The 19,818-nt window shown below is 42.7% G+C and overlaps 2 protein-coding genes across 4 annotated transcripts; both read right to left on the bottom strand.

Moving 5' to 3' along the window:
- Positions 1 to 591: 591 nt before the first annotated feature.
- Positions 592 to 11,637, bottom strand: LOC134013976 (ribosomal protein S6 kinase alpha-3-like). The gene is made up of 22 exons (XM_062453773.1): positions 11,292 to 11,637; positions 10,910 to 10,948; positions 9,953 to 10,069; positions 9,623 to 9,704; positions 9,455 to 9,535; positions 9,226 to 9,305; positions 8,995 to 9,101; positions 6,974 to 7,011; positions 6,202 to 6,344; positions 5,940 to 6,010; positions 5,755 to 5,843; positions 5,366 to 5,430; positions 5,147 to 5,249; positions 4,947 to 5,068; positions 4,591 to 4,716; positions 4,392 to 4,481; positions 3,109 to 3,267; positions 2,543 to 2,704; positions 2,197 to 2,273; positions 1,997 to 2,114; positions 1,668 to 1,808; positions 592 to 1,433 (listed from the first exon to the last, which is right to left on the bottom strand). Exons 1-22 carry the CDS (start codon positions 11,352 to 11,354, stop codon positions 1,311 to 1,313), a joined length of 2,196 nt encoding a protein of 731 aa, XP_062309757.1. The 5' UTR covers positions 11,355 to 11,637; the 3' UTR covers positions 592 to 1,310.
- A 1,210-nt stretch (positions 11,638 to 12,847) lies between these two features.
- On the bottom strand, positions 12,848 to 19,794 carry LOC134013979 (pyruvate dehydrogenase E1 component subunit alpha, mitochondrial-like). Of its 3 annotated transcripts, XM_062453778.1 has the most exons (12): positions 19,647 to 19,783; positions 18,936 to 18,956; positions 16,607 to 16,675; positions 16,215 to 16,388; positions 15,615 to 15,741; positions 15,381 to 15,472; positions 15,056 to 15,148; positions 14,753 to 14,908; positions 14,578 to 14,649; positions 14,414 to 14,481; positions 14,082 to 14,190; positions 12,848 to 13,770 (listed from the first exon to the last, which is right to left on the bottom strand). In XM_062453778.1, the coding sequence occupies exons 1-12, from the start codon at positions 19,701 to 19,703 to the stop codon at positions 13,606 to 13,608; spliced, it is 1,203 nt and encodes a 400-aa protein (XP_062309762.1). In that variant the 5' UTR covers positions 19,704 to 19,783; the 3' UTR covers positions 12,848 to 13,605. The 3 variants fall into 3 exon arrangements, with proteins under 3 accessions (XP_062309762.1, XP_062309764.1, XP_062309761.1); XM_062453780.1 differs by lacking the exon at positions 18,936 to 18,956 and having other exon boundaries at positions 19,647 to 19,794; XM_062453777.1 differs by lacking the exons at positions 18,936 to 18,956; positions 19,647 to 19,783 and adding an exon at positions 17,357 to 18,217.
- Between the last annotated feature and the right edge of the window lie 24 nt (positions 19,795 to 19,818).

The raw sequence follows: 19,818 nt of genomic DNA, 5'->3' as shown, positions 1-19,818 counted from the left end.
ATGTGATGATGAGCTCTAATAGTTATATCTGATCTGTTGTGAGTCATATAACCTGAAGTCCCATTTGACCTAATCTAATGTTTTGAAGATCCCACGGGAAAACACACCTGTTTGATCACTGCCACATTGGGGGATTGGCATCATCCAGGAGGCAAAACTGGTCGCAGTCTCGGCACAGTTCTTGTTCCAAAAGGTGTCGAATAGTTCTGTTGATGTTCACTCACTGAGGTCGACTTGGGATGGGAAGGGGACTAGAGAAGTAATGGTAAGGATGCAGAAGAGAAGTCTGTAGTTTTAACACTTAAATACACACTATTTAATTGTGGTCTTTTTAGGCATTTTCAGACCTTTCTATATAACTGTATTTAATGAATTGTGATGACTGTTGCAAAACAAATTCTGAATTAAACTTTACACTTCAATAAAAACGTTTTTACTAGCGTCATTATTGATTTACAGATTCATAGTCTAATGACAAACTTACTTTTGAGCCCTTTGGCCTTTGATGGATCAGCAGTGGTCTATATATGAGTAGCAGTGGGCTGTTGTAAGCCACTGTGTTTTATTTAAATAAAGTATAGTAGGCTACGCTGTCGTTTCATTAGATATTTATTGAATACAAATTACTTTTCAACAAAAGAGGCAGAAGTCAGTATTTGTTCTGTCTTGCATCTCAGTAATTATCAGCTTCTTGGACAGCCCTAACACTTAAGTAAATCATCCCTCAATTGTCTGCATCATGCACACACAAAATAGAAAAATCGAGGTAACGTATATTGTAAAAATACATTCTACATTTTCTAAGACAGTCCCACTGGAGAGTAATCACAACGGCTATAAAGTAAACTCTCATTCAAATATTTCCCTTTAGTAATTGAATAATGACCCAATAACATTGTGTTTAGGAGTTGTGTTTGTATCAAAGAAGAGAGAGAGAGAGAGAGAGAGAGAGAGAGAGAGAGAGATAACAGAGTTATGCCTGAGCTCCTAACGGTTTCAAGTTCGAGAGGAAAAATGGGAAAGATCTAACAGTGCTTCTTTATCTCTGTTCACACAGACCAGTAGAAAATACACAGTATTGTAGATGTATCACATTTTCATAAAATAAAACTGTTCAGCTCATAACTCTTGATTGGTCAGCAGCAAGGATTGTACAAAGCAAAGATTCGGTTCATTCTAGATATTTTTTTGGGGTTTGACACACTGTTCTACTGACCCGGTTTAAACCAATTGATCAAACTGGTATAATTACACGTTATATTATGACATCCATTACAGATGACAAGTCAGGAGGCGCACTGTTGAGGGAGTCAGAGGGCCGTGGAGGTCAGCTTCTTCACTCCTCTCCGCTGTGCTAATGTGGAGCGGCCGACCGGCTCCAACGCAGGGGTCACGTTCCTGTTGATGGCCGAGTAAGTGGCTTCCATTGCGCCCTAGAAAGATAAGCCGTCATTCTGTCAATTGCACGGACGCTTCGGTACATCCAAAGGATATGGATAGATATAAGGATATATCTAAGGATATATATACAGGATTTCTTTATTAAAGATAGGAGACGTCGCCCCCAAAATACTCCTTCTTTCCCACTGACACAGCTTTGTTTATTCAGTTTCCCTTTAAAGACCGACGTCGAATTGGAACTGATGTTTTTGGTTGGAAGGTAATACCTTGACCAGATGCGGAGCGTCCTGTCTGTTGAGCTGATATTTGGGGAGCTGGTCCTTATGGACGATCCATGGGTGCCTCAGCACTTGAGCGGAGGTGAGCCTTTTATGGGGGTCCACGTGCAGCATCTTAGACACAAGGTCCTAAAGAGACGAGAAGAGTCAGCCGAGCATCATGTAGGCAACCACATCTTTGGGATGGTACCTATAAAAGGACTGAGACTATGAATGCCGTTGATAATTAGAGGATGCTGGGTTCAAATAAAAGAACACGACGGAAAACCAAACGTCCAAACAAGGGCGTTGCAGTGCGACGGATGCTTGGGACCTACCTTGGCTTCTGCCGAGACCGAGTTCCAGTAGCCTCCTGTCAGAGAGAACCTCCCACTGCCGATACGAACCAAGATCTCCTCTGGGGTGTCCTCTGGTCCGTTGGCAAAGGGGGTGAAACTGGAAAAGGTGGAAGATCTCCGAATTAGAATCATTGGCGTCTCTGAGACCTTTCAAAATCGTGCGTCACGAGTCCACATACCCAGTTAACATGGTGTACAGAAGCACTCCCAAGCTCCAGATATCACAGGCTTGATCGTAACCCTGTTTCTTGAGAACCTAAAGAACACAGGATGATAAAGACCAAAACCGATTGGAAACCGATTGAAAACACGGCGAAATTCCTCAAGATATCACGAACGGGACAGAACAAATGATCCTGAAATGGCCAGATGAAGGTGACACATAGTCAGCACAAAATACCAGCAAGCATTACACATACTGTCAATAGAGGTACAGTGGAGATGAGCACTCAGCTGAAATTCAACTGAGCCTAAATATAACACATATGATAAAAAAAACGAAACACTATTTGAGGGGTGGATCACCTCAGGGGCCACAAAATTAGCAGTGTAGCAAGGAGTCATCAGGAGCCCGTTCTCTGCTCTCAGCTGTTTGGCAAATCCAAAGTCACAGATGCGTATTGACTCTGGGTTGCCAGACTCATCCACATACAAGATGTTACTGGGTTTAAGGTCCCGGTGAACCACCTAAGTAGAAGGAATCAGGAATCAATAGAGAATATGGTTTTGGAGGGTGCATTTTTGGATGGCAATGGGACTAAAAGTAAACATTGTTTGATGAACATTCCTTAGACTGTTATCATAACGTACCACAATATTAATTACACAATAATGTAGGCATATATATCTAGGTAAAATAAACCTCAAATGGAAACTAGCCTACCATGTGTGTCCTATCATTGAAAGATTACCATCTTATTATGACAAAAATGTCAGCCAAAAGCGACAGGTTCTTAGATATTATGGATGTTTACAAAGAAGAACTGTAGAAGGGGGAAAAAAAGGCTAGCAGGTTGGGCAGATGGACCACCTGTGTGGCATGCCGTTGCAGAGTGCAGCAGGGTGATGCGCTCGCATGGTCGGATCATTACCCCTTGCACGTGCAGGTAGTCCACCGTTTTGGTGATGGTGTGAAGAACGGCGCTGGCTTCTCTCTCGGAAAAAAACTTTTGCCTGAGAATCTTATCCAGCAACTCGCCTCCCTTCAGCAGCTCTGTCACCAGGTACACAGAACGCCCGTCGTCATACACCTGCCGTCAGCACAGAGGAAACACACATGACTGACAGTGTCAATGGAAATGAAATGTTCCTCTTCATACTATGCCGTATTAACTTCCTTTTAATATAAAAATGATCTAAAAGCACGTCAGTGCTGTTTCTGTGCTACGGAGTCAGTAGTACAGTCTTGGGGCTGGACAAAAAGCATGACCTCTTAAAACCCAGATCGTGACCCAGCACTCAAGGCCCAAACCCAGATAGTGTGTGACGACCATGAAAAGACCAAAATCCGTCTGAACACAAACAAAATACCCAGAGCCAGATACATTATTGCAGACAACGTTTTGATATTAAATAGCACTTGAAAGACATGTATTCACTACAAAATCACATGGTTGCTCACTTTAAATTGAATGACCTCATAAACAAAGAACCCAGAGTTGTCCTGTTTAATCAATACTTGTTTATAATTCAAAGGAGTTCTCATTCTCTTAACAAATATTTGGATTATGGATAATTTAGCATACAGATCACACCATAAAGAGTTAGTGCATACCATTTTTATACAGACATGCCACAGTCAACCAACAGAGGGCAGTGCAACAGTACTTATCCATGTGATGGTTAGGTGTCTAGTCATTTGAAACACTGATGAAAGAGTTTCAGGGAAATACAAATGGAATCATTATCATTTATGTGTTTAAAAGATAGTGAACTTAAGTTTTGCCATCCAAAACCTGACTTAAATTAACCTAACACATCAGTTCAATCAATTCACAAATGTATTACTTATTGTTTGGTTAAGTTGATAATTATTGACTGATAGTGGTTAAAAAAGTTCAGTGATTAAAATTATTGCTTTCCCATTGGGTCAGTGTTGCAGGCACTCTGGATCAGTCAACGTTAAACCAACAACAGGCTTAACCTTCCAGGTTATTTTGCTTAGCCTGCCTGGACCAGGTTTGTTTCCTAGCATAAGTTGCCATAGTAACGGAGCTTGAGCTATGTTGAATTTGCTTTCTGGAACCGAATCAACTGAAAATTAGTCAGACTAATCAAAATAAGCCTGGCATATCGAGTCAACTCACTTTATGGAACATGGCCTTGGACAGGAAAACCATATCAAGACATGACAGTGTTGGATGTTTCGACTCACATCTTTCAGGGTGATGATGTTTGGGTGCTGTCCATAACGCAGAAGAATCTCTATTTCATCTGTGGGGTCCCTCTTGGTTTTACTGATGATCTAGAATCAAGTCAAAGTGACATTTACCAACATAACGCTGTTGCATTCTGTTAATAATAACGCTCGTGCTCGCTTCTGTATTAAGTCTTCAGCAATACAGAGTTCTTACTTTGACGGCGTATTCCATAGCGGTGCTTTTCTGAACGCAACGTTTGCAGACAGAGTACGAGCCGATACCGATGTCCTCCTTCACGTCGTACGCGTCGCTGAACTGCACGGTGTTTCGGTGGAGTTGCTGAAAACAATCCAAAAGAGCACACGACAACTCGACTAACTTTTAGTCATTTAGCAGACGCTCTCATCCAGAGCGACTTACAGTGAGCGCACGGGCCGGGAATCGAACCGGCAACCTTCTGATTAATAGCCCGACTCCCTAACCGCTCAGCCACCTGACCCCCTTGACTTGACACAAACGCCCCCCCCCCCCCATGACACAGCCTCACGCCGTCCGTGTGGCAGCCTTACCTGTACAGACGTCATGTTGGTGCTCTGTGCGAGCTGACTTTCTTCCTCTGAGCTGATGGCTACAAAGCTGAAACCTCGGAACAGCTGGTGGGCATTGGCACTTGGAGGTACACCAGGAGAGTCTAAGGAAAGAAATGACATACTTGTCAATACTGTACTTTATTCATTATCATATATACTGTGTTTTATTTATTTTTTACCTCGAGGAGTCTTGGCAGTGAATTCTTTGTCAAAGTACAACGTGTCATCAGGTCTCCCACTTGCTGGTTTAAAGGGGGGGTGAAGTTCTTTCCTAAACAATTTCTGTAAAGGAGAAAGGGGACTGAATAAGCACAATACAAATCAAATACACAACTTAAGAATCGATATGCTGTAGAAGAAAGGGGAAAAACTAACAAATAAGAAACAGACACACTAACGTTCCAATCAATCGTGGAGAAAAAGGAATGCCTCTTAATATCTTCCACTCCATCGGGACCAGCACCTGTAAATATAGCAAACAACGAGAGCGCCTGTGTAAAATCTACATTCCCCTTAAAATTGTTCTAAATACACTTTAGAAACACGGTAAAACCTTCTGCGATATCTCCGTTTTGGATTCATTCTTATTGTATTGTACACATTCATTAAGAACACCCTGCACTTGTGGGTTGCTATTGCAACAGTAACATATTCATATTTGTGGATGATTGTTTACACTCTCTGTCCAACTTCCTAATTTAAGTCACAACCTACAAATGCTCACAGTTCTATCTAGCAGAAAATATCGAATTACATATATCATTATCAATTCAGACGACCACTTTACCTAATCGGTTTCCGGGGTTGCGTTTAAACAGGTTGCGTAGGAGAGACTGGGATTCTTGGCTCAGGAACTGTGGCATTCCCAGTTTAGCTCTAGAGGTGAATACAATACAATATTTGTTCTATTCCTTTACATGACCTAAAAACGACAAACATCTCTGCTCAAGAGAAAGGCACTTGACGACTTACTTGAGGATCATTGTCATGGTCTCCTTACGATCTTTGCCTTGGAAAGGCAAAGTTCCTGTAAGCATCTCAAACTGGGAAGACAGAAATATCCTTTCTTTTGAGTGACCGCAAAGTGAAAACTTGGACCACTTCGGTTAACATTGTACCATCAGCGTAATATATAAAAGATACAAGTTGTTATGGTAGTTTCAATAATATTCCTCTCGCAAGGTAAACTGGTATATTACACCAAGTGTCTCTCTCATATCTCCCGTCCTCTCACCATCAGCACACCGTAAGACCACCAATCAGCACTGTGGGTGTGTCCTCTCCGGTTGACCACTTCTGGTGCCATGTACTCCACTGTCCCGCAGAAGGAGTAGGCCTTGTTCTCATGATCGATGGACTCTTTACTCAAGCCAAAGTCTGCGGAAAACATCAACAACAAAACGCCATATTTACTTGACTAACCCTGATCGCATATCGTCATATTTCAAACATCAAACAAAGCTTCGGTTGTTTCCCGTTACGTAGCAGATCTGATGCGGGATTCTGCAATAGGCCAAAAATGCTCGGATGTTGTCTTGCATCCAGTAGTATGTTGCAGAATGCCAATCAGAATGTTCTGAAGTGCAACCCAGAAGGTTGCCGGTTCGATTCCTGGCTGTGCAAAATGACGTTGTGTCCTTGGGAAAGGCACTTCACCCTACTTGCCTCGGGGGAATGTCCCTGTACTTACTGTAAGTCGCTCTGGATAAGAGCGTCTGCTAAATGACTAAATGTAATGTAAATGTAACCCACTGCACAGCAGAAAAGGTGTGAACTAGCGTGGAGACCGATAAAAACCTTTATGCACTGGTTCAGGGCACACTGATAAGAAAGGTAGTCTGTACCAAACCAGTCACATGCAACACACACAAACTACGACACACAGCAAATCTGCAATAGCCTGATTACGTTGTTTGATATAAAACGATGTCTCCTTCACAAGTGGAGTGTGAAAGTGGAATGTGAAACATACATATGTAACAGGAGTAGGCTTGATGATTACTCACCAGTGAGCTTAATATGACCATCCTCATCCAGCAGAAGGCTAAAAAGACACAATGTTCTCAGTCTTTCTGGAATACATTGTCCACCAGAAGCCACATATAGGATATTGTAAACTCAGACAAGAGGAACTACACAGCACAGTGATTCGTTTAAGATGATCCCTCAAGACATACAGTTAGGTCCATAAATATTTGGACATTGACACAATTTTCATCATTTTGGCTCTGTATACCACCACAATGGATTTGAAATGAAACAATCAAGTGTAGACTTTCAGCTTTAATTTCAGGGTATTTACATCCAAATCAGGTGAACGGTGTAGGAATTACAATAAATTTTTTATGTGGCCCCCCCCCCTTTTTAAGGGACCAAAAGTAATTGGACAATTGGCTGCTCAGCTGTTCCATGGCCAGGTGTATGTTATTCCCTCATGGGAGTTCGTTATTTCATTGACAAGGAGCAGATAAAAGGTCTAGAGTTCATTTCAAGTATGGTATTTGTGTTTGGAATCTGTTGCTGTCAACTCTCAATATGAAGTCCAAAGAGCTGTCACCATCAGTGAAGCAAGCCATCGTTAGGCTGAAAAATCAAAACAAACCTATCAGAGAGATAGCAAAAACATTAGGTGTGGCCTAATCAACTGTTTGGTACATTCTTAAAAAGAAAGAACGCACTGGTGAGCTCAGCAACACCAAAAGACCCGGAAGACCACGGAAAACAACTGTGGTGGATGACAGAAGAATTCTTTCCCTGGTGAAGAAAAACCCCTTCACAACAGTTGGCCAGATCAAGAACACTCTCCAGGAGGTAGGCGTATCTGTGTCAAAGTCAAAAATTAAGAGAAGACTTCACCAGAGTAAATACAGAGGGTTCACCACAAGATGTAAACCATTGGTGAGTCTCAAAAACAGGAAGACCAGATTAGAGTTTGCCAAAAAACATCTAAAAGAGCCTGTACAGTTCTGGAACAACATCCTATGGACAGATGAGACCAAGATCAACTTGTACCAGAATGATGGGAAGAGAAGAGTATGGAGAAGGGAAGAAACTGCTCATGATCCAAAGCATACCACCTCATCAGTGAAGCATGGTGGAGGTAGTGTTATGGCGTGGGCATGTATGGCTGCCAATGGAACTGGTTCCCTTGTATTTATCGATGATGTGACTGCTGACAAAAGCAGTAGGATGAATTCTGAAGTGTTTCTGGCAATATTATCTGCTCAGATTCAGCCAAATGCTTCAGAACTCATAGGACGGCGCTTCACAGTGCAGATGGACAATGACCCGAAGCATACTGCGAAAGCAACCAAAGAGTTTAAGGCAAAGAAGTGGAATGTTCTGCAATGGCCAAGTCAATCACCTGACCTAAATCCAATTGAGCATGCATTTCACTTGCTAAAGACAAAACTGAAGAGAAAATGCCCCAAGAACAAGCAGGAACTGAAGACAGTTGCAGTAGAGGCCTGGCAGAGCATCACCAGGGACGAAACCCAGCGTCTGGTGATGTCTATGGGTTCCAGACTTCAGGCTGTCATTGACTGCAAAGGATTTGCAACCAAGTATTAAAAGTGACAATTAGATTTATGATTATGTTAGTTTGTCCAATTATTTTTGGTCCCTTAAAAAGGGGGGGGCCACATATAAAATGTGTTGTAATTCCTACACCGTTCACCTGATTTGGATGTAAATACCCTGAAATTAAAGCTGAAAGTCTGCACTTAAAGCACATCTTGATTGTTTCATTTCAAATCCATTGTGGTGGTATACAGAGCCAAAATGATGAAAATTGTGTCAATGTCCAAATATTTATGGACCTAACTGTATTAAATATGTAATTGTATATTTTGATAAAGACAGTGACTTACAGAAACAGATCTCTGAAATAATATGTTCATAAATAAATGAATCACCTTTATTACAGTTAAACTCTAGTTTCGTGTATGAGGAAGGGCAATCACTGCAATTTGACAGTTTACCTTGACCAGTCTACTAAATGCCTAAAATTTAACAACATATAGCCTACTTCTCTGGTTTGAGGTCTCTGTAGATGATTCCCAAACCATGCAGGTGGTCCAGGGCCAGGGCCAGTTCTGCTAGGTAAAACTTCACATCCTCTTCTGTGAACATCACCTGTGTAGGCAAAACGGGACACATGAATTTTTTAGCACAGACACACATCCAGGGGAAAACACTCAATTAGAATGTTGTATTAAGAACACGTTAGCCTTCAGAATAAAGGTTCTCCTTGGCCTACCTCTTTGGAGAGACGGGTGAACAGATCTCCACCACGGAGGAAGTCCAGGATGAGGTAGAGCTTCCCCTCGGTCTGAAATGCTGCGCAGAACCAGATGTGTCACATTCTCTTTTACCATAATGACCTTGGGTGTGACTAAATGAAATATGTCCGTCTGAACTTTGCTTAAAGGGCATGTCAACAAGAGTGCTGTTCTCTATGAAAGAAACGGGTATATCCGATAACTCACCATAGTGCATTCGGACAATAAATGGATGGTTCACCTCCACAAGAATGTCTCTCTCCATCTTTGTCCGGACTCTGTCCCGCACTAGGGAAATAAAATATAGTCTGACAATGAGCATTTATACGATTTTACAAATGGAAAATATGCCTAAACAGAACAGAGAAAAAATACCTTTCAATGTGGCTTTTTTAAGCACCTTCATAGCATACAGCTGGCCCGAATCTGGACCTGTTATTTTCCTTACCAGGAATACCTGAAGAGATATAAAGATCAAGGAAGACACCAGCTTAGTATACAGAAATTTAGCTCTCATTTGCTGCAATAGCTATAATTATTCCTCAATGCATATATATTGTTCTATGTGCATTACGTGCATTAATATGTGCATACAATTTATATGTTGCTGTGTGCTGAATTTTTTCGACGTGTGAAATGATACATGATCTTATAAATACGAGTCGTTTTCTTGCGCGAATATAAAAAATCTCCAAAATGATTTACCTTTCCAAATGAGCCCTGTCCCAGAACCTTACGAAGCTCAAACTGTCGTGGGTCAGCCTTCTCCGAGCCTTCTTTTACAAGGTGAGTAATGCTGATCTCCTTCACTGACACCTCATCCTGAGGAAAATTGGAGGAGCAACCAAAACATGTAAACAAACACAAACAAGCAGGAATGTACAACAGAGATGAGCACTGACAACAAACAACAAACAAGCAAATCCTATTAAAATATTCTGCACGGACAAGCTCTAATGTAGATGCCTATGAAAGAGGAAAAAAGCAGCGTAAGCTTTGCACATAGTGCTTTCCGTAGTGCTCAGACTGAAAAGAACCTGTGGGAGGATTGAGAAATAGCCCAAACTCCCTCGCTATACCACCCATACGCACTGCAGCCACAGACCCACGTACAGTCAAGCCGCTCTCTGGACAGACCACCTCAGACCCCTGTTCTGCCCAAGTGGAGGTCAGATCTCCCATGCCCGAGCCTCTCTTCTCCCTCGCAGCGGCTGGCAGCAGTGCGAAAGACCATAGGAGGGGACTCCTGACTGTTAGCGAGCGACTGGTTACCATGCCACCAACACCCCCTCCACTGCATCAAGGAGCTGTGGAGGAGGATGACTAAAAGACCCAACATGCTCTCCTGCCTTTCACTGTTCCTTTCTTTCTCTTTCACTAACCCCTCACATGCCTCTCGTAACTATTTCTTTCTACTTTTACTACAGTGGCACCATGGCTCTATCTCAACATGCTTCAGAGGTGCCTATTAAGTACCTATAGAAGTGCGTAAGGTGTACTTAAATGGAGCACACACACCTGGAGACAGGAGGTTTGACGCCGTTTTATCTCTCAATGCTTTGGATTTATCATTCATCAGCATTTTAGGCACTCGTTTGAGAGGGGAGGGGTCATCCCACCACATCAAATCAACAGTACATGGGTAGCATTCATGAAACTTACGCATGCTGGATCATCGTCTCCCATGGAGTCATCCATGACCTGATCAACAAAAATAAAATGCGCGTTTAGCTTTTTAAATTGGGAGTGGTTTTCATAGCTTGTTTGTCCAAGAGTAGGGGAAAATGAGATATGTCAACATGCAACTCATCAGATCGTCATAAATTTATGACGATCGTTAGAAATTAAATATTTTACATTTGCATACATAACTGTCACGTTTTACATAGTTTCCGCAATAAAAGGCTACTGCCCACTACCACAGCAATTCACTTGCAAGTCGCGTAGCCTATTCAGTTAAAAAGTTGGTCATGTTTCTGACGTGTGGAGAACCTTGACAATCGCTTACACAAAAGTTACCGGTCTGTAATTATATATTTTATACCTCTGTTTCAGCGGTCCCTAAGGCCATTTTTTGCCAAGGGTCTGCGAGCTGTGCCAATGGCATCTTGGACGAAAGTGTTGAAGTCGCTCTTCAAGTGTCTGACGTCCAGGGTGAGATACGAAGTGTTTCTACAACACTATAGGGGAACACACTCTCAGCAGAATTAAGTCACGAAATAAGGTTTCAATGCAATAGAAACTTTAGATATCTACTACTTTTATAACGTAGACAAATGTAGATCTTGTTAAAACTGCATACAAATACTTTTCACCCCCCAAAAATTGCAAATCACTTCCGTCCTTTCAACATGGCGCTGTCGTTTACCTGTTTACCAGAGCGAGGCTGAGGAATGCGTCAGTTCAACGTCATGCATTGAAAGAGATGGGACAGTGACAGCCCCATAGAGCCAGAAACATACATGGTATCCACTGTAGGTTTTTCGATCACCTTCTCGCAGCCTTTTGCGAATGGTGGGAGTGGAGATGGGCGTATAATGTTTGTCGTTGTTGTGCTAGTTTAGTTTGACTCCATACTGATGTTGTTAATCCACTAATGCACCAAACGGAGTGCTCGTGCTCTGCGCAGAAATGGTTGTATAATTTCAACTAGGAATGTGATGTAGCCTACATAAACCTAGAATAGCTGACCTAACTAAAATAACTGCATAACTAGGAACTTCACGTAACAGAAGGGTGAACACATAGATGCCAATATATTCCTCTTGTAGGGAAATTCGTGTGGAGTTTGTTATTAAAACAAAAAGGATTAAATGTCAATTTCTGGGCGCTTTCTTTGCCAGGTACTCCATAGCTCCATCGGGAAAACTAAATTTAGCTTCTGAAAAGTGTTACTGGACACCGTCCCAGTTAACTCAAACTGTTTATCTGACTCACCATCCGATCCCAGCTGGCAGTGGGGTTGCTGGTGACCGGTCCTGGAGTAGGCTACTCAGGGAACCCTTGTATTTTCTTAAGGGTCAAAAATGACCTGCCAGTAAATGTAACAGCAGAGAGAGAAAAAAAAGGAAAATTGTTTTATATTTTAATTTTTACTTTTCCTAGTGACCCCAATATTAGAACAAGTGAAAACAAATGTCTAGTCTTTGTTCATATTTCCTTGAAAGCTGTACACCACCAGGGTACAAATATATTCTCATGGTGACTTGGCAGTTCTATAGTCATTTAGACACCATCAAAATCACAAAGACGTGTGCTACTGATTTCTAGAGGCTTCAATGGTGCTGTAGATGACAGTTCTGTCTTTGCTGAAACCATGAATGCACATTTCAGTTCATCAAGTGATTAATGATTAAATGCAATCCTTCTGCACTGTGAAGAGGGAAACCCCAGATATTCAAAGTTTGTGATGAATGACAGGGTGTTTCTTCATTCAAAATAGATTTGGGGTTTAAAACTCAACAAAGTGTCGTTATTTTAGGGGTTTGGGGAAGGCAGACTGCTTCCGCATGTCGTTATTACAAAACATCCTGAACGTTGGAAATTGTGCCACAAACACAATTGTGCCACAAACACACAATTAAAAACATATGTAGTGTATTACTCATTAAATGAGGTCTTTATTTTGACAGACTGTACAAAGACAATCACAGACATACATTCCCCTTTCCGTCTTAATGCATCGAAATAAAGCAGGGTTGGCAAACAAGTCCCTGCATAGTGTACCCCCCACCTGCTAGCTATAAAAACTGTAACAGTTTATCACCAAGATTCCCAAACAGAGGGCATTTCCTATTCTTATTGAGGGACAGTATCAGTACTGTTTGTTACAAAACATTTTCAGAAATAAATATGAATGACAGATAACAATTGAGAAAACCTAACCTACCCAGATATTACATGTCTATAAACTTTAATCACTTTTTAAACCAGATGGATCTGAGGTGTATGTCTTGGTATAAATGACCTACAAACATAAGGCTTATACCACTTTTGAACACAAACACCATCCTGCAGGCACAGGTTAGTTTTGGCATGATATATAAATGTATTTAATATACTATAGCCTTCAATCTTTATATTCAATTTATTGCGAACTGATTGAAAAGAAAATGACTTTTACCGGCACTCTATATTTATTTTATGTGGATTGTGGAAAGGATTTGGGTATGTTTCGTTAACATAGCTTGGTTTAAACCTAGAAGAGGAAAAATAAAAGTCTATAGATGCTTAGAGGGATTGGGGAACTTTAACAAGGTTAAAAGTGTGCGTTGATGGTGGAACATGGTTGTAAGACAGAGGGACAGGGAGAAGGTATACATGAGAGGGGGGGGGAGGGGTCGGTGGGCAGTCATCCTTTAGCTGACAGACTTCAGCTTGATCCATGGGTTGGTGCCGCGCACCTCCATGGGCGGGTCGTTGTAGAAGATATGGTTACAAAGATCGTCCAGTGGAGGTTCGGGGTCCGTGGTGGCAAACTGGGCAGCATCTTCAATCTCTTTCCTCACCGCCACGTCGATCTCCTTCAATTAAACAGGACCAGGCAGAACAAGGTATTTAGGGTTAAATCCAGCTCTCTTGCTGTTCGGTGTACAATGTGAGCAAACAGATTCTTAAAATGAACCAGTGAAGCTAAATTCTACTTCAAATTTCTAGCTATTCAATTTACAGAATCATATTTTATATATCATTTATATTACTAGCATATAAAAGTGTGTGTTATATGTATATTATTGGTTGGCACTTTAATTGTTATAAAGTTCCAACCAATACTTTCAATGTATATATTAGAGTATAGTTGATGTTTGTGCGAGAGCTGGTTCTTAATATCTACCTTTAGCTCCTCCACACTGGCCATGTTGTTGCTGAGCATGCGGTCTTTCAGCATGGAGATGGGGTCACTCTTACTGCGGACTTCCTGGATCTCTTCACGTGTGCGGTAGCTGAAACAAGGGGGGGGGGGGTCAGGGTCGTTTATACCAACAGTGGGTCGAAGATAAGGGTTTATTACTCCAGATCAAAGCAGGATGCGGCCCGTTTCATTCACTGGTCAACTCCGTTTTTATATTACATAAACGAGGGTGGCCAATACAACCATAAGCACAGACCCAACAAGGTCACGGTCTTTGACACAACAACACGATGGGTTGATGATTGGCTGCATACCTGACCCCGGGGTCACTCATGCTGTGTCCATGGTAACGGTAGGTCTGAAGCTCCATGAGGATAGGGCCCTTTAAGAGGTAGACAAACAAGTACGCCAACGTTCAGTCGACTCCCGAGTAAAGACAACATAAACGTACGGAAAACATCCCAAACCGCCAAGTCACCTTTCCAGATCGGCAGTGGTCAGCAGCAAACTTGGTGGCCTCTCTGACACACAAGAGGTCCATCCCATCCACCTGGAAAGCAAAACGTATTGTGTGAGACGAGAGGAGGGGGAAAATAAATGAAAAGGAGAGCATGTGTGCTGCCTTGCTTGGGGGTGCTTCATAAACAGGTTACCCTGAGTCCAGGGATGAAGTCTCCCCTCTTGTAGTAGTCCGTGCTGGCCGATGATCTCTCCACGGAGGTACCCATCCCATATTTGTTGTTCTCACAGATGAAGATGATAGGCAACTTCCAGAGAGATGCCATGTTGTAGGTCTCGAAAATCTGACCCTGTCAGAGTTAAGTATGGGCAAGTTCAGGTTAAGTATGGGTAAGTTATCGCCATGCCCTTCGCCAATGGTGGTAATATCTCTGAATGGGAGTGAATGTGTACTTCCGAGATTTCCCTGTCAGCTTTTTAGAAGGCAAACTTCATACCTGGTTGGCGGCACCATCTCCATAGAGGCTAACACACAGCTGATTGTTGCCCTGGTACTTGCAGGCGAGGGCTACCCCCGCTCCCAAGGGTACCTGGGGGAATTTAGAGAGAGACTTGGTTTGTACCACAACTACTGGATGTAAGAGAACAGAGATTGATGCAGTTGTAATGTTTGTGAAGTTCTGGGTGGAAAACAACGTGCAATTTTGGAAGCGTTTGAAATTCCAAGTTAATTACGAGACATAACAGAATGATCAACTCAACAAAGAGTTGACACATCATTTGTTCCAAAACCTTTCCATTTTATGCATAATGTTATATTACCTGGGCTCCCACGATACCATTGCCCCCATAGAAGTTTTTCGTGTACATATGCATAGAGCCTCCCTTGCCCTTAGCAATGCCTCCTCGACGCCCTGAAAACAGAGACACAAAGAGGAGGAAGAGATGGAGGAGAAGACGGACCAGGGACGAGCAAAGAACGCTTTAGTACACGCAGTGACCCAGTTGATGGAGTGTGCGAGTGCTCATTCATTTGATCCGTGTATGCGTACTCACCAGTAAGCTCAGCCATGATCTCTCGGACTGTACCACCCCTTGTGAGGGTGTAGCCATGAGCACGATATGCTGTGATCAGGTGGTCCGACAGGTTGATTCCCCCCTCAATGCCTACTGCACAGGCTTCCTATAGAAACGGTGGACACAAAAGCTATTGTAGGTGTCTGGTGGGTAAAATAAAAGGGTGTACTACCATTCTCTGCACTCTTCTGTGTTAATTATTTTTTACATTTTAGTTCTTTATTGCAGTTTTTTGTGTCCTTAAAGTGCCTTGTTTGATACTGTACAGTCAGGAAACCTTGAAATAGACACTGGTCACAACTGGACATGCACACATAAACAGTTTATAAATCAAGAATTAAGTATTGTTTAAAAAAAGAAAAAAGCCAGAGCCTGTCATCTGTATATATACAGGAATCTGAGGATTTGTATCCTTATCTACGAAAGACACAAGGCCTACACCCACCACAATATTAACTGTTCAAGTTCATTTGCCATTTGTAACAAGTACACTGGAAATTCTTAGTCCTGTTCCTCTTGACTGGTCTACTGGGCAGCTGGTGCCAAAAAAAAAAGAAGAAAAAAAGATTGTGTTCAAACCTGGCCGTCATACAGGTGACAGAAGCCTCTGATGATTTTTTGCTTGTAGAGCTGATCGGCCTTGAGCTCCATCCGCCTCATGGTCTGCATGGTGCGATAGTACTTGAGGCCCTCCTCGCGGGTCAGCACCGCCTGCACGGGCGGGCCCTCCTCCAGACGGTGCACGTCGCATTTCTAAAAAGGAGAACGCCAAAGAACATCACTGCGCTTCACGGACACAATCCTAGAAGAAGGGAACGCCGCCGATGAGAACTTTTTGTTCTTGCCGGTGTGCGTGACGAAACGTGAGTGAATTCGAGGTAATGAACAGTCCTCGGAGTAAACTGTATATTCCCATGTGAAAACAAAGAAAGTTGAATAACGCACACACACACGTTTGACAAAGCGCTTACCTTTATGTCAAAGGTGGCTTCGGGAGTGAAGTCGGCATATGAGCGCGACGACACGATCACCCTGGTTCCCTGTAGGAATAAAGAGAACAGTTTTGAATCACAGTCAAACATGGCAGAACCAATCAACAACTACACATCACATCCTTTCACTACAGACAAGTCAAGAGGTAGCCCTATAGCACCTGAAATGGGACCACCCACAAGTGTAAAAATGCCAGTCAGAGCCTTAAAAAGGACATACAACTGCAAGGCCCATCTTTAAAACGGTATCCAATAATCCAAGGATGACTACCTTCTTTAACATGTATTCACTACACTCCTAACCAACAAACGGCAACTACAATGGAAGCTCACACAAACAAGCACCTACACTAGCAAGCACTTACACTAACAACAACAGCTTTTGACTGCTTTCAGGCAACCTTCCATCATCAGATTCAGAGAAGTGTGAGTGATGAAAAGGGAGGTTGAGATCATGGAAAGTAATTGTATAATATTCATTGTGCGTCGCTGATAGACCGAGGATGATAGTTATTGCGGGTTGGGCGGATTTCTCGAGGCCGCAAATAATACAGGGGCCCTTGACATGATCTCAGAAATGCTGCTGTGACCAATACCGAAAGTGTGAAAGAGAGAGCAGCTGAAGGTCTTTGCATGCACCGTTCTCTCCAAGAACGTCCGGGAGTGAGAGGGGGGGGGAAGGGGGGTGAAGAAAGAGGTGTAAGATAAGGGAAGTGAGCCAGTACTCACAGCAAGCTGTGGCTCTGGTAAGGGAGTGTCTTCGGTCAGGCCGAGGCTTGTCTCAGGGAGTTGAAGCTCTGTTCTATCGTTAGCCTGGCCCCTCCCTGCCAGCTGAGGCTCTGGCAGCAGTGAGTCAGGGGTCTGTGAGTGTGTATTACTGTGGTCAGGTTCTGTGACGTGTCGTTCGCAACTGAACGGGCCAGTGTTGAGAGGAGGCTGCTCTGGTTGTGTTGATTCAAGAGTTAAAGGGTTAACGTTTGTTGCTGCCTCACTCGTAGTCTGGTGGTCAGTGACTGGCTGCTGCTCCGAAACTGGAGCAGTTGCACCAGTTGCAACAACTGGTGATGTGAATTCTGTTGACGACCCTGAAGGGACCACAACTTTGGTCTGCGCATGTGTGTTTTCTTCTTTGTTATGGTTTATATCATCAAAAGGTTTAGACAAAGTCAATTTTGAAATTGCCGGCCCAATATTCGTTAGAGTCTCTAATAAAATGTCAGTCTGTGTTTCTGCTAATTCTTTGATGGAATGAGAAGGGTTCAATTCTGACTGAGGTTGTAGTGAGGTTAGTTGTGTGAGTGACTTGCCAGTTCCAAGATCACTGTAAAAGGCAAGGTTTGCATTAACTACGATTGGTCCATCTGGATCTCCCTCTGCCATTTGCATTCTGGGAACTGTAGGCTCTACGACAGATAGGGCCCCATGGTCTGTCTGTGTGAACGTTAGATCAGTCTTTGGTTTGTGGATGCTCTCCACCGATGGAGCGTGTGAGCCTATATGTGTGTCTGGGCTGCAGGGTAGCAGTGCTGGTGCTGGGTCTGGCGGTGAAGTTATATCAGCATACTCGCCCTGGCCCGCCAACAGCTGCAAAACTGCCCTGCGCATGGAGGACTGGGGAGAGAAGAGCCAGGCAAGATCAATAAGTCCAGGATCGACAGATCAGGAACCATGCCCCCCCCCCTCCCCCCACTCAGGAGTCGGACGACAACACCAGCTCAAAAGAGGCCACTTAACACTCAACATCAAAAATGACATTGGAATCAATGAGCTAACCTAGCCAATTAGTCTCACAACTGACAGCCGAAATAACACATCGCTTATTACTTATGCTCACAAGTACAGTCTTCAAGAGACATAGACCTTCTGAGACAGAAACCTCGAATCACACAGCTTCATGGTGTTACATTAACATCTGCTATCTTCACTGCACCAGTTGTTGATACACCATGCAAAACCACTACGTTGGATGTATTGTCTATGGCTGTGTGAAAGCATGTGAGAGTAGTATTAATAGTTCTATCAATCAGCTAAATACACTATGTATTAGATTGCAAAGCAGGACAGACTAATCAGATTATGCAAAATATTTAATGAATTTGATATGATGGGAATAAATGACCAAATCTGAGGCAAAAAAAAAATGTTAAAAGGTTGATGGAAGAAAATCACCAGTGGTCTCAAAATAAAAGGCAGTGTGAATGTGGGACACATGCCATCTGAAAACCAATGAAGGGAAAGCCTAAACAGACAGCAAGAGACATGGGCAGAGCTTTTGGTGACCTGTCAATCTATAGTAAAGCCATCTTACCTCTGACACTACCTGGGCTCCCTACCAACAAGGCAGCAAATAGGAAAAGAATTAGACAGAACATGGATAGAGATGAAGTTGTGTTTACCACTGAAACAGTGGAATGTTTAACCTGCGACATGTGTTTACGACACAGCGACACAAATACAAGTGATTTGTTTGAATTTTCATTGTTCCATCAAACCTGGACTGTCAGTATTTTACTAGAAAAATAACCATACTGTGACCTTCCAATAGCAAACACCATATAGCCTTTTCAACAATATGTTATCTATGTACACCAAAAATACAGAATAAAAATTAAGAAGACTACCTGCAACACCACTTACCGTAAACCAGTTTAAATCAAAGAAAACTATGAGTAAACCTTAAGAATAATACCACAATTTCCTCCACACCACATTAAAATATTTTAGCTAGCCAGCTACCAGCTAACACAATTATTATCTCGGTAGGAATACTCGATCGATTGCCGTGTGTATTCAAAATAACTTGCTTCACATAAGAGAAGGAAGAACAGGTGTATTGAGCTAACAAAACTGTTCAATTTGCCAACTAGCCGGCCAGATGTGCCGATTTAGGCCTTGGTGTCTGCGCAAGGTCAGGGCGGAAACGGGTTTCATGTGGACAAAGATTAAATATAAATCATATTTAAGACGACAATGGTTGTGGATGTCTTCCCCCGATCCTGCACATCAAATCCTTACTTACATTTTTGCCAGCGCTACCCCTCAGCACGTTAGATATAATTGTCAGCATCTTTTGCATGCTCCTTGGCCACCGATCAGTCCTTCTCACTGACAGTGACAGTAACGCAAAACACACGTCGATGTTTGATGACGTAGCACATAATCTGGAGTGCGCGCATTTGGCATTCCTTCAC

The sequence above is a fragment of the Osmerus eperlanus genome, chromosome 27 (assembly GCF_963692335.1).
Source record: "Osmerus eperlanus chromosome 27, fOsmEpe2.1, whole genome shotgun sequence".
In the NCBI taxonomy this organism is placed as follows: Eukaryota; Metazoa; Chordata; class Actinopteri; order Osmeriformes; family Osmeridae; genus Osmerus; species Osmerus eperlanus.
Note: the sequence above shows the minus strand (reverse complement) of the source record. Positions and strands in the feature narration are given on the sequence as shown.